Source organism: Triticum urartu, chromosome 1A, assembly GCF_056163025.1.
Source record: "Triticum urartu cultivar PI428250 chromosome 1A, HENAU_Tu73, whole genome shotgun sequence".
Lineage (NCBI taxonomy): Eukaryota > Viridiplantae > Streptophyta > Magnoliopsida > Poales > Poaceae > Triticum > Triticum urartu.
Window position 1 is genome coordinate 547,146,764 of NC_141873.1, and position 13,571 is coordinate 547,160,334.

At 46.2% G+C, this 13,571-nt stretch overlaps 2 protein-coding genes and 1 non-coding gene across 3 annotated transcripts; 1 reads left to right on the plus strand and 2 right to left on the minus strand.

Annotated features, from left to right (window-relative positions):
• Positions 1 to 1,602: 1,602 nt before the first annotated feature.
• LOC147992509 (uncharacterized) lies at positions 1,603 to 2,625 on the minus strand. Its single transcript, XM_087539043.1, has one exon. The coding sequence runs from the start codon at positions 2,623 to 2,625 to the stop codon at positions 1,603 to 1,605; it is 1,023 nt and encodes a 340-aa protein (XP_087395169.1).
• Positions 2,626 to 3,503: 878 nt separating this feature from the next.
• TRNAD-GUC (transfer RNA aspartic acid (anticodon GUC)) lies at positions 3,504 to 3,575 on the plus strand. Its single transcript has one exon. It is a non-coding gene; the product is annotated as a tRNA-Asp (tRNA).
• Positions 3,576 to 5,355: 1,780 nt separating this feature from the next.
• LOC125528176 (F-box protein At5g07610) lies at positions 5,356 to 6,914 on the minus strand. Its single transcript, XM_048692684.2, has one exon. It carries the CDS (start codon positions 6,804 to 6,806, stop codon positions 5,610 to 5,612), a length of 1,197 nt encoding a protein of 398 aa, XP_048548641.1. The 5' UTR covers positions 6,807 to 6,914; the 3' UTR covers positions 5,356 to 5,609.
• Positions 6,915 to 13,571: the final 6,657 nt, after the last annotated feature.

A 13,571-nucleotide genomic window follows, 5' to 3' on the forward strand; every position in this document is an offset into this window, starting at 1 on the left:
TATTACATATTCTTCGCTAATAATACATAAACCATCATCGTAGATGGCTCAAAAAGCAATGGAAAATGTTTCCTTTCATCTACAAAGCAGAGTCTTTGGTGAGATAACTCTTACAACTTCCTAAAGATCTAAGGAAAGATGGGGTGGGGGATATGGGATATCTTAGATGAAGGCATAAAATGCGGCTCTAGTTTTGACCGAGTCATCTGTGATACTGTTTCAGGAGTACAATTCACATAATTAAATAATCTTCCACAACACTACAAAAGCAAAAAGTAATAGCCCCAAGCCAGTATATATATAATGGTCAAGACTATACTCTCCCGATCCGACAAAATTCACATGTTGTTCTGGCTTCCACATCACCTTCACGATGCTCACTTCAAGGATGCATCCACCCAAAACCTGAAACAAGAGAAAGAAGGCATCCATTGATTGTTACACATCTACAAACCAACCAAAGATGATCATGCATAATTTGATAATTGAAAACACCCCTAATCTTCTATATCTAAATAGCTAGCCCACTAACATATTTCTCTGAACATGCACACATGGCACCTCATCATGTAAATATGCATGCACAAGACCTACCCTCATCATGCAAACATGCATGGGAAAAGGCCCATCACATCATCATCAAGTTACACATGGATGCAAAAGACCTAGATCGTCCCTCATGCAAACATGCATGTGAAAAAGGCCCACCTCATCAATAACTAAATATAGTAAATCATATATGTTTTTAGTTTTAGTTCTCATATTATTCATACAAATATTCATATTCAAAATAATCAAATATCATGAAAGTATACTGCAACTGAGTCTCAAAGTAATATGTGGGGTATCATCTAGTTAAGCCATAATATGTATGCACTTACCAGTCTGTCAATTGTAGCAAGAGCATCAGCATGTTCCTCGACCATTTCCATGGTCACATGCCCGAATCCCTTTGAGATATTGGTCTTCTTCTTACATCTCACCTTAGCTTGGGACACCTTACCGTGCTGGCCGAAGAACCGGCGCAGCTGGGAGTTATTCACCCTGCGAGGCAGGTTGTTTCCGATCACCATGAAATAAGACTTGTATTGTTGTTGCCCAGGCTTCTCCATGTGAATAGTGCTTTTTGGAGTTGTAGTCCTCTGTTGGTTTTTCCTCTTCCACCATTTTGAACTCTCACACCTTTCACTGATTTCCTGATCCAGCAAAATCAAATTTATAGCGGAACATAGGGTTATTACATTTATCTCATTTATCTAACCAATATTATAATGATAAATATGATTGCGTATACCTGGTTTGGAGCAACAGCGGGCTGGGGGAAGAGCCACATGCACATATCATCGTCCCATCCATCAGGCAACTGCTCCACGAATTTGGTCTTGCCGTTGAGGAGATTGTACCTAAGCACATAACACGACCGACCCGGCATGCCGTTCTCTATGTTGTAGACAAAATATGCGCATCCGGCGGACACGGCATCACCGCCTAGCCGCGAGGCATCCACGGCAAAGCTGTTGGGCCACCCCATGAATAGGACGCGGTTAGCTAGGCTCTTGCCATCCTTCCTCACCCATCGCATTTTCTCCGGCGCCTCCCCCTCTAGTGCTCCACCGAGAGAGCGCCAAGCAGGCAAGAGACAAGGGCCTCACCGCGGCGCCGCCAATAATCCATGTAATCTTTGCGGACGTGAACCGACGCCCAGAGAAGCTCGCCATGGGACTCGAGAAGGTAGTTGTACATGTCTAAGTAGTCTAGGCGCTCCCCTGGCATCCAGGGGCTCGGCAGCACCACATCTCGAACGCCTTGGTAATCGTCCGGTGTCACGGCGTGCCACAGGTCAGGCCCGCCGGTGACCAATATGTTTCCACGGTGATACGTGACGTAGAAGTTGGTAATGTCCGGGCATTCAAGCGTCCTCTCCACGACCGTCCACGTGGCTTCTCCGGGAGGCAGGAGGGCTGCCCAGAAGTTGGCAATAAGGTCGTCGTCGTCCTCGTCGGTTTCGTACAGGCCGTAGAGAAGTGCGGTGCCGTCACCGTAGACGATGCTGTGGAGGCCATGCCCAAGTGTATAATTACGGGTCCCCTTGCTGATGCATTCTTTGATTTCCTTGGGGAAAGGGGGGAGATGCTTGACGACGGCTCCGGTGAGGATGTCACGGAGAGTAGGGCACGGGCCATCGTCGACCAAATACCAGACGGCGGCGCCGTCGACGCTAGCCACCAAGTCCCGGTGGCTGGATGGCGGCGCAGCGCGGTAGGTTTTCCTGGAGAAAACGCATCTGAACTTGAGGTCCTTGATGTTGGGCGCGAGGAGCCATGGTAGAAAGGAGGGCTGCTTCGCCGTCGGGGTCGCGTCGGGCGCTGTGTCGCGCCATGCCTTGCAGACGGCGTGGAAGCGGACGTGGTCGGCGACGTCGGGCAGGCGGCCGGAGATTTCGCGGAGCGCGTCTGCCGGCAGGTCAGGCCAGGGTGCCGGCGCCGTTGTGTGCACGGGAGACTGATGGTTTTGGCCACGGCAGACGCACGCATCAAGAGAGGCGCAAGTAGACGACGAGGACTCGATGGTTTGATCGCTACTGACGCCGCGACGGTGCCTGGAGCGTCGACGACCTCTCGCCATCGATCGATATATTGAGGATCACGTGCGCGTCCAAATCGTCGAGCTGTGCTTTTGTTTTCTCTTCCCACGCTATGGATACATCACGTGGCTATATATACTATTATTGCTAACACGAGTAAGCTAGTATTCTGCACGAATACGGTCAAGGACACGAATACGGACTCGTATTGCCGCCGCAGGAAACTGGCTACCTAGCGTGTTCGTCAGTTCACACGTAGAACATGTAGTGGTACTCTGCATGAACTTGTACGTACTGCCAGGAGCCGTTCCTTGTGTACCTAGATAGGGAATTTCTAGCATATCCCCTTATCTCAATTTCAAATTAGGTGTCATATCTTTCAAAAATGTACTACCTCCGTCCCAAATTATAATTTAGAACCGAGGAACACACTCGACCCAACATGCATGGAAGCCTGTTTTCATCTTATTCTTCCCTTCACACTGTCAACAACACCTTGTCGCCACTAGATGATGTCGATGATCTAGTTAGGGCACCTTCAACACTTTCTCGGCCGTGAATTTATAAACTTTGAGCTCTCAAAACATATTGTTATCAGATGAACTTTGCCAATATAATTAGCAACAAAGTCGTTGTAATATAGTGGTAAGTATTCCCGCCTGTCACACAGATTGCATCATGCATGGCAATATCAAAAGTTGTCAAAAATTGGCAATATCAAAAGTTGTCAAAAAGTTGACAACTTCTTATGAGGTTGATAAGTAAACACGTAGTCAACCAAGCACTAGCCAATATTTGGCATTTAACCAATTATGCTATATGTTTTCGCCGGATGGTTCGCTTTCCTTCGACCTCCAACACGGCAGTGAGTTTGGTGATTGACATAATTCAAACTGTGCCAATTAAATTAGGATCAAAGGTCGTTGTAGTATAGTGGTAAGTATTCCCGCCTGTCACGCGGGTGACCCGGGTTCGATCCCCGGCAACGGCGTTTCATTTTTTTCTTCTCATTTTTTGCACTTTGTATATTTTTTCGTTCGCCTAAGTATTCAGGAATCCGTCAGAACTCACACAGATGCATAGCAAATACAGCTGACGAGAAAATACCGACCAGCATCTTCGCCCAAACCATGGTAATTAGCGCCCAAAATCCTATCAAATTATATCTCTGCATGTTCCCTGACTGAACATAAGCATCATGCTATTCAGTTATAACATGTCACAGACCATTTGTGCTTTCTTGCTGTAATCATGTACCGATGCCTAGGTGAACTTGCTGTAACTGAATTATTTGTGCCTTTTCCATGTTCCAGTGCTTTACAGTTTTTCGATATATCATGATGATGCTGGCTCCTACTTAAACTGCAACTCAAGTACTTGTACTTCATGTTCTGACGGTTGATCCAACTTATCTTTTGGTGTTGGTCTTCTCATCTAGCCTTATATATTACCTCAAGCAGCATAATGTTCTTGCTGTCAGTTATAAGATACCAAGATGATGTTCTTACTGTCCTGCATCTTGGGAGGAAGGACCAGGGCATAGTCAGTTTGGAGACATTCATCTGCTCAATTTACACCACCAACATTCATTTAAAACTGTTGACGGAGGGGTGAGTAATCCGCATGGAAGAGATGATAAATCATACTCCTATAGTAACTAGTGTTAGAAATTTCTGGTAGGCGTTGATATCAGCTTGGATTTTGTGGCCAGGCTCACAGAATTCTGAAAGTTTCAAGAGGCAAACTGGATCAGCGTGCTGAAATTGTGGGGGAAGTCATCACTGGAAATTTTCAGGGAAGGACTAGATCACACTAACGAATGACCTCCTAATATCAGCAAGTATTATAGGCCCAAAACGTAGTGTACAGCGGTAAAATTTCTACAAATAATTGCAAATTTGTTAACTGTCACAAATAGGTGGTCTAAACTGGAATTAACCACTATTCTCATTTAGCTTTACAAGTTCCATATAAAAAATCGGCTGGAAAATAATTGCAAATTTGTTAATTGTCACAAATAGGTGGTCTAAGTTGGAGATAATCACTATTCTTGTTTAGCTTTACAGGTTCCATATAAAAAGATAGGCTGGAAGTCTAGAACCATTGAATATGAATTACATTATAAAAACTAATTTGCATATTCAAGAACTAGAAGATTGTAGTACACAATTCAGAATGCTGGGTAGTGGACAAGAAAAAACTCTGAGCTGCAATCTGGACAACAACAAGGGGAAGATTCTTGAGAAATGGATTCAGTTGGAGACAATCACGATAAGCAGTCTAACCACTAATATAAGATTGGCCAAGGACTGGTAAACCAAAGCAACAATAAAGAATGCAATAGGGTGCATGAATCAGGATGATTGCTGATGAACTTGTATGGTATTGCTTAACCATCTTAACTATGCCTCAACAGATCAAAAGAAATAAAAGAAAATGAATTGTGTCGACTAACACAAGGTGGAGTCCGTTGCTTAAGTATGTATTACTGCAGAAAAGGTAACCATTTGGACAGGTAAATGGGGGAGCAATGCGCCCAGTTTACAAATACATATGACCATGGTTGTGGGGAACATGCATATAGTTGCAGCAAATAAATACTCCCTTCGTTCCTAAATATAAGTCTTTTAAGAGATCCTAATATGGACTACATACGGAGCAAAATGGGTGAATTTACACTCTAAAATACGTCTATATACATTCGTATGTAGTCCATATAGAAATCACTAAAAAGACTTATATTTAGGAACAGAGGGAGTAGAAGGAAAAGGTGAAAAGGCAGATAGTCCCAAGCATAGATAACTTGTTCTCATATTCACACATTCAACCCACGAGAGACTAACAAGTGACCACAGCATAACTAGTACATGAAAGCAAATAGATCAAAGTGACTACTGACTAGGTATTACTAGAATAGTTAAAATAACATTGCTCAAAGCCACAATGGCATGGACCAGAACATCAAAATACAAAATACCATGCTGCATAGAAGATCTGACCCATATTTAGCATGTGAACTCTGTAATCATGGAGCTGCTTTGGGTAACCATTCCTTGTAAGTGGGAATGTAAGGATCGCACCGGAGAGTAAAGTAACTCTCAAAACTGAAGATAACATGAAATTTCCTCTTTTCCATATCGTATGACACAAGCTGTTCATCCCGTCCATTAATTTGGAAAATCAGATTGCCTTCTGAATCAACAGCGACAAAAGTACACACCTCATCATCGCCTACCGTCTCCGACATGTCAGCTGTATGCTTCAGTGTCCACTGCCCAGTAGCATAATCCTCAAGTACCCAGACCGTGAGCTGACACTCATCATCAGAATAATTCATATGCAAAGCATACAAGCGCTCCTGAGAGTGCCCGATGAAGCCAATATCGGACGTGTCCTCAACACTGAGCGGCATCCGAATCTTGTGCCATGTCTTCCCCTCTGTGTCCACTGTGATAACTGAAGAATCTCGGGTAGTCAAATGCAGGGTGCCGCCGAAGAAGGTGGAAGGTGAACCATTGTAATAATCCACAGTAACATTGCCCTCGCCCCAATCGCTCTGCCTAAACGTCCATGTTCCGGTCTCTGATGAGAAGATCTGCACTCCGGCGTCGTGATCATCCACATCCTGCAAGAGCACAAACACGGCGAAGCGGGAGGGAGCAGCCGGGTCGAAACCCAGACGGATGACGTTCCTCGGGCGCAGATCCTCGATGGCAGGCAACACGGTCCACTCCTCGGTAGCCGGATTGCACACAACATACTTTGCCACATCTTCGACAGCGTCGGCCTCGGCTTCGGAATCGGAGGCGATGTCGGGGTCGGCGTCGGGGTCGTAGAGGGCGTCGAGCATAGATGATTTCGTCCAGCACTGGCAGAGGAGGAGGCCGCCGCAGCAGTCCACGGCCCGGACGCCTCCGTCCCAGACGGCGCGGAGGAAGGGGAGGCCGGGGTCGACGAGGGGCCGGCCTCTCCCGGAGATGTTGAGGAAGCGTAGCTCGTCGCTCTCGTCGTCGCGGGTGTAGCAGAAGAAGCCGGACAGGGCCTGCGGCGACCTCTTGCGGAGCGCGGGGTCGGAGCAGAGGGCGCGCCACGGCCGCGACACGCACCTGAAGCGGCAGAGGGATCTGTAGGGCACCCGCGCCAGGACCTCGACGAGGAGGTCCTCGGGGAGGCTCGCTGCCGGGGCCTCCGGCTGCTCCTTCTTCCTGGACCTCTTTGCCATCCCGGACGGCGGCGGTGGCGGCGGCGGCGGCGGCGGACGGGGGACGGAGGCGATCTGGAACCTTGTGCGGAAGTTGGGGGCGTAGGTGGTTCGTAGCGGGCTTCCCCACCGCAATCCGCTTATTGTTTGTGCTCCACCCCCTGTGGGCTTCTGGGCCTTTAGGCTCTGGAGCCTGGGACGGGATTCATAACAATGAGGCCTTTGGGCTTAGGCTCTGTACGGTGGGACTCCTGTGCCCAACTTATGAAAAAAAAGGTATTTCTTCAAAACAACACCCCCGTCCTTGAGATATTTTTTCAAAAAAAACTTCCGATTTTTTATTAAATGAATTGCTAAAAAATTATTGAAACTAATTTTTTTGAATTATCAATTTTTTGTTACAGTTTTCAAAACTAGATTAAACAATTTATTGCACCGAAGAATTAACACTTGACGAAGACCGCTCTTCGTGGCCCTCAGGCAACGAAAAGTATCGAGATAACGTTTATTCCTCTAGCCAGCTGGTCCTCTCTCTTTGCGCGTGTTTCTTCCCCATTCTCGCTCGATCCAGGTTGTATTCGAGCCAAAGAGATTAGCTTGGAGAAAGTGCGTTTGGAGCGAACACTTTAGGATTCGTGTGCGGGATCTGACATGAATGAGGGCATTCACTCAAAATCCGTGAAAAAATGTCAGATTTTTAACGATTAGGTATTTTTAAAATGTTTTTTTACAAGGTGGTGCACTCATCGTGTACAAATTGTCATTAATAAAAATTTGTCAACTATCTACCAAGAACATCTCGGATGGGTAATAAATGGATCGGATAAGAGGTAATATGGCACCTTGGCCACTTTAAGATCGTATTGCATAAAACCCGTTCTGCTTCACAATCAGATCCAAGGTTCATCATAGTTTCTCTGCCCTCCCCATCCCCTGCCCTTGGCGGCTCGTCGGATTCCTCCAGCATTGAAGAGCCAGAGTTTGACATCCCCACGCAGCCCCATCCAGCTAGTCACATGATCAATTATATAACTATTAATGTACTAAAACCCTTGATTATAAAAAAATATATGTTATTAGATTACGACTCTAGTCTATTTTTGGGGGTAATTTGTTTTTGAGATAGTTCTCCTTACACTCCGAAGTAGTAGTACAAATGAGCTCAAAACGAATAGTGATATCGTTTTGCTTGCCCTGCCCTCTTCTCATCAACAAAAGATAGTGTATTACTCCCTCTGTTCCCAAATATTTGTCTTTCTAGGTATTTTAAATGAACACAACATACGGATGCATGTAGACATATTTTAGAGTGTAGATTCACTCATTTTGCTCCGTATGTAGTCATTTATTGAAATCTGTAGAAAGACAAATATTTGGGAATGGAGGGAGTATTTCTTAAGTATTGACTATGCAGTTTATGAACTACTTTATCTGCACGAGCTATTTCTAAGTCGCGTGAATTTTAGAATGGTGCAAGTCAATACTTTGAGAGAAGGAAGGAGGCAGAGGTGGAGCTCCGAGGCCGAGTTGGAGACGTCATGGCTCTCCCGTCATCTCAGACGAAGACGAGTCAGAAGCTTAACAAGTGCGGGTGAGGGCTTTTAGTATTTGATTCCCTCTAGACACTGCCTGAGGATAGCCCATCTAGAGCCAGTGAGGCTTGTCGTTGTAGCTAAAGGAGGGGAAGGGAGATAAGCCACTACAAGAGGAGCGGCTGCCAATCAGAGGAAGCAGAGAAGAACAATGAACCACCGGTCTGGAAAATTGACTTAAACATAGAAAAATCCAACAGGTTGTAACTGTAAATTCTTAAATGAGGTCACACCACAAATTTTTTGAACGAGGTCGCGACTGCAAGTTTTCAAGGGAGGCGCAACTACAAGTTCTCAAACGGGTACATGGCTGCAAGTTTTCAGGAGGAGGGGTCAACTCCAATTTTTTGAATTGGGTCACAAATGCAAGTTTTTAAATGGGGTCGCAACTACAAGCTTTAAGGAGGGTTGCAACTACAAAATTTTAAACAGGCTTGCAACTGCTAGCAACTTGGTTGTCCTTTTGTATTTATCTTTCTATTTTATTTCGTAGACACCAACATGCACGCACAATCATATTTTGGTTGGATTTCGAAGAAAAAAATCTATCGGGTGTACACTAGTCCCTTCGCATGCAATTGTATTGCACGGACAACCGCATGTACAACAACCAGTGTGCAATTGCACATGACACACCCCACGCACAACGGAACATGATAACAAAGTGTGCAACTGGAGTTCACTTTTCTATTTTTTATTTTGTTTCATAATTCTTTTCAACATGTGTTTGAAGACTTCAATTTTTTTTATTTTCACTTGCAAAATGAATAAAATTGAAAAAAGCTTTTAAAACCTGAATGAAAAAAGCTACACCCCTTTTAAAGACACGAGCATGCAAACCGTTCATATTTTTGCAAAGCTATTCATGTGTTTATGGATCCAACCATCATTAGACTCGGCCAGTGGTGGTAGTATAAGAAAGTTTATACTATCAAGTGTGGACAAAAGTACTCTTTTGGTCCCAAGCTCAAATGAGCCAACAGTAAATTCTGAAAAAAGAAATCAAAACAATTTTTTTGTGACAGACATTGACAATGTATTTGAGTGCTTGTAAAATTTCAATGTGGAATGACATTTGTTGAAGTCGTGGCAACAAAAATCTTTACTCCAAAATGCTTTTGGAAATGACATTTTTGGACCATCATTTTTTTTTGCCATGGCTTCTACAAATTTTATTTCACGATGAAACTTTACAAGCATTGACAACAATTGTCAATGCTTGTCATAAAAAGAACATGTTTTTTAAAAAAATCCCATTTTTAATGATATTACTATTCTCCCCAGCTTATATGAGCTCGCTAAAAAACTCAATGTATGTGTGGATCTAGTTTTGCAAGGAAGCATTTTTTTCGTGCCGTTCCTACCATATGAGCCCACAAGCTATGCTTTGTTTTTACCTTTCATTTCTATGCACAAACCCAAAATTTTAGACAAAAAGGCACAAAGAACCAGCCCACTTGCCCAGAGGGAGAAACAAACAAGGTTGTGCGTGGCGGGAGCTCCTATACCACGCATCAGGCACCAGTAGAGCATCATGGCGCCCATGCGCCTTGCTCGTGGCCGGCCCAAGAAGGAGGCCAGCGCTCGCATGGTTTCCTCGTCGCTCGATCGCGTTCACAAGTCCCGGTTGACCAGTTAGTCAACCGTTGACTTTCAGAAAAAATAAAAAATAAAAAGGAAGAAATGCATGAATAAAATAATGTCCATGGATTTGAAAAAGAAGTTCACAAACTTCAAAAAGGTCCACAAACTTAAAAAAAGTTCATTGAATTTGAAAAAAAGTTTATTGAAATTTTATAAAAAGTTCATTGATTTAGGAAAAAGGTCGTTGAATTAAAAAAAGTCCATCAAAGTTGGAAAAAGTTCATCAAATTTGAAAAAGAATCATCAAATCTGAAAAAAGATAATCAAATTTGAGAAAAAAGTTCATCGAATGGAGAAAAGTTCATCGAATTTGAAAAATAGTTCATTGTTTTTTTAAGTTCACCAAAATTTAAAAAATCATTGATTTTGGAAACAAATCTGAAAATTTTATCAATTTTTAAAATAAATCATTGAGTTGAAAAAAGTTCACGCATTTAATAAAAAAATAGAAACGGGAAAATAAAAAAAGAAAACATTTAAAACACAGGGGACATTTCCTGTACGTATAAATATAAGGAAAAAACATAAATAGGCCAGCCCAAAGCTAAGAGAGGTGTGTGCCGGTTTGCAGAATGAACTGAACCAGCGCCTGACGCCTTAAATAGGGAACGTCAGGCGTGGCTTGCCAACGAAAGAGTTTGCAACAACGAAACATGATTTCCCCAAAAAAAGAACAACAACAGGCCACGACCAAACTATATCTCATCAGTTGTACAACCCCATTTGGGCCAGACCACAACCAGACAACGGTTTTAACATCAACTCCCCAATCTTCAAACTCGTGACTAAGGCCAACTCCATCGCGCGACCCTATTTTGTCCGGCCTGTTTATTTGGGATAAAAGCGACAAACGAGGCGGCCAAAAGCGCGACGGCCCGAACCCATCTGATCCGTTTTGTGTCCGAGCCGGTCCATTTTGAGCGCAAGCATGCGCCCGGTTTGGGTCGTGGCGAACAGCGAACGGACGCTTCGAACATCCGCGTCGGGGCCGCGTGGCAGGCGGCCACCTATCTCCCACCCGCCAACATCAATGCGCACGGGCGGGTGGCCCCACCTGTCATCCGCCCAGCGAACGGTCGACGTCCTTCTTAAATGGGAAGCCATGGACCGGTCGTCGTCCACACTTCCCACTCCGGCCCCTCTCTGCCCTCTCGAAAACCGACACCCTCGAAACCCTAGCCGCTCCCCGTCCTCGACCTCGCCGGCCGGCCGCAGCCATGGGGCTTTGGAACTACGGCTGCAAGGGGAAGCACGACCGCGAGGCCGGCTCCTCCTCGGGATGCCGCCGCGGCTCCGTCAAGAAGGAGGAGGTCGCATCACCGCCGTGCTCCTCCAGTCGAGCCCCCGCGCCTAGCCCCTTCACCATCGCCTTGGCCGTGGACGTGTGCTGGCGGTATTGGGAGACGAGGACGCCGGTCCCGTGGAGCGACGTGCACCTCCCCAACAACTGGCACCTCTCCGCGGACCGGGTCCCCATCCCGCCGGTGTCGGCGAGCAGCCATGCGCGGCGCGATGAGATCGAGCGCCGCCGCCGCCTCCTGTTGGGGAACGTAGCAGAATTTTAAAATTTTCTACGCATCACCAAGATCAATCTATGGAGTCATCTAGCAACGAGGGAGAGAGGAGTGCATCTACATACCCTTGTAGATCGTGCGCGGAAGCGTTCAAGAGAACGGGGTTGATGGAGTCGTACTCGTCGTGATCCAAATCACCGATGACCAAGTGCCGAACGGACAACACCTCCGTGTTCAACACATGTACGGTTGGGAAGACGTCTCCTTCTTCTTGATCCAGCAAGGGGGAAGGAGAGGTTGATGAAGATCCAGCAGCACGACGACGTGGTGTTGGATGCAGCAGGATCCCGGCAGGGCTTCGCCAAGCGCAAGCGGGGAGGAGAGGTGTTACAGAGGGAGAGGGAGGCGCCAAGAGCAAGGGTACGGCTGCCCTCCCTCCCCCCTCTTTATATAGGGGCCTTGGGGGGGCGCCGGCCCTAGGAGATGCAATCTCCAAGGGGGCGGCGGCCAAAGGGCGGCTTCCCCCCAAGCCAAGTGGGGGGCGCCCCCACCCCTAGGGTTTCCCAACCCTAGGCGCAGGGGAGGCCCAAGGGGGGGCGCACCAGCCCACCAGGGACTGGTTCCCTCCCACTTCAGCCCATGGGGCCCTCCGGGATAGGTGGCCCCACCCGGTGGACCCCCGGGACCCTTCCGGTGGTCCCGGTACAATACCGGCGACCCCCGAAACCTTCCTGATGGCCGAAACTGGACTTCCTATATATAAATCTTTACCTCCGGACCATTCCGGAACTCCTCGTGACGTCCGGGATCTCATCCGGGACTCCGAACAACTTTCGGGTTAGTGCATACTAATATCTCTACAACCCTAGCGTCACCGAACCTTAAGTGTGTAGACCCTACGGGTTCGGGAGACATGCAGACATGACCAAGACGCCTCTCCGGTCAATAACCAACAGCGGGATCTGGATACCCATGTTGGCTCCCACATACTCCACGATGATCTCATCGGATGAACCACGATGTCGAGGATTCAATCAATCTGTATACAATTCCCTTTGTCAATCGGTACGTTACTTGCCCGAGACTCGATCGTCGGTATCCCAATACCTCATTCAATCTCGTTACCGACAAGTCACTTTACTCGCGCCGTAATGCATGATCCTGTGATCAACCACTTGGTCACATTGAGCTCATTATGATGATGCATTACCGAGTGGGCCCAGAGATACCTCTCCGTCACACGGAGTGACAAATCCTAGTCTCGATTCGTGCCAACCCAACAGACACTTTCGGAGATACCTGTAGTGTACCTTTATAGTCACCCAGTTACGTTGTGACGTTTGGCGCACCCAAGGCACTCCTACGGTATCCGGGAGTTGCACAATCTCATGGTCTAAGGAAATGATACTTGACATTCGGAAAAGCTACAGCAAACGAACTACACGATCTTTGAGCTATGCTTAGGATTGGGTCTTGTCCATCACATCATTCTCCTAATGATGTGATCCCGTTATCAATGACATCCAATGTCCATAGTCAGGAAACCATGACTATCTTTTGATCAACGAGCTAGTCAACTAGAGGCTCACTAGGGACGTGTTATGGTCTATGTATTCACACATGTATTACGATTTCCGGATAACACAATTTTAGCATGAACAATAGACAATTATCATGAACAAAGAAATATAATAATAACCATTTTATTATTGCCTCTAGGGCATATTTCCAACAGTCTCCCACTTGCACTAGAGTCAATATTCTAGTTACATTGTGATGAATCAAACACCCATGCAGTTCTGGTGTTGATCATGTTTTGCTCTAGGGAGAGGTTTAGTCAACGGATCTGCCACATTCAGGTCCGTATGTACTTTACAAATCTCTATGTCTCCATTTTGAACACTTTCACGAATGGAGTTGAAGCGACGCTTGATATGCTTGGTCTTCCTGTGAAACCTGGGCTCCTTGGCAAGGGCAATAGCTCCAGTGTTGTCATAGAATAGAGTCATCGGGCCCGACGCATTGGGTATGACTCC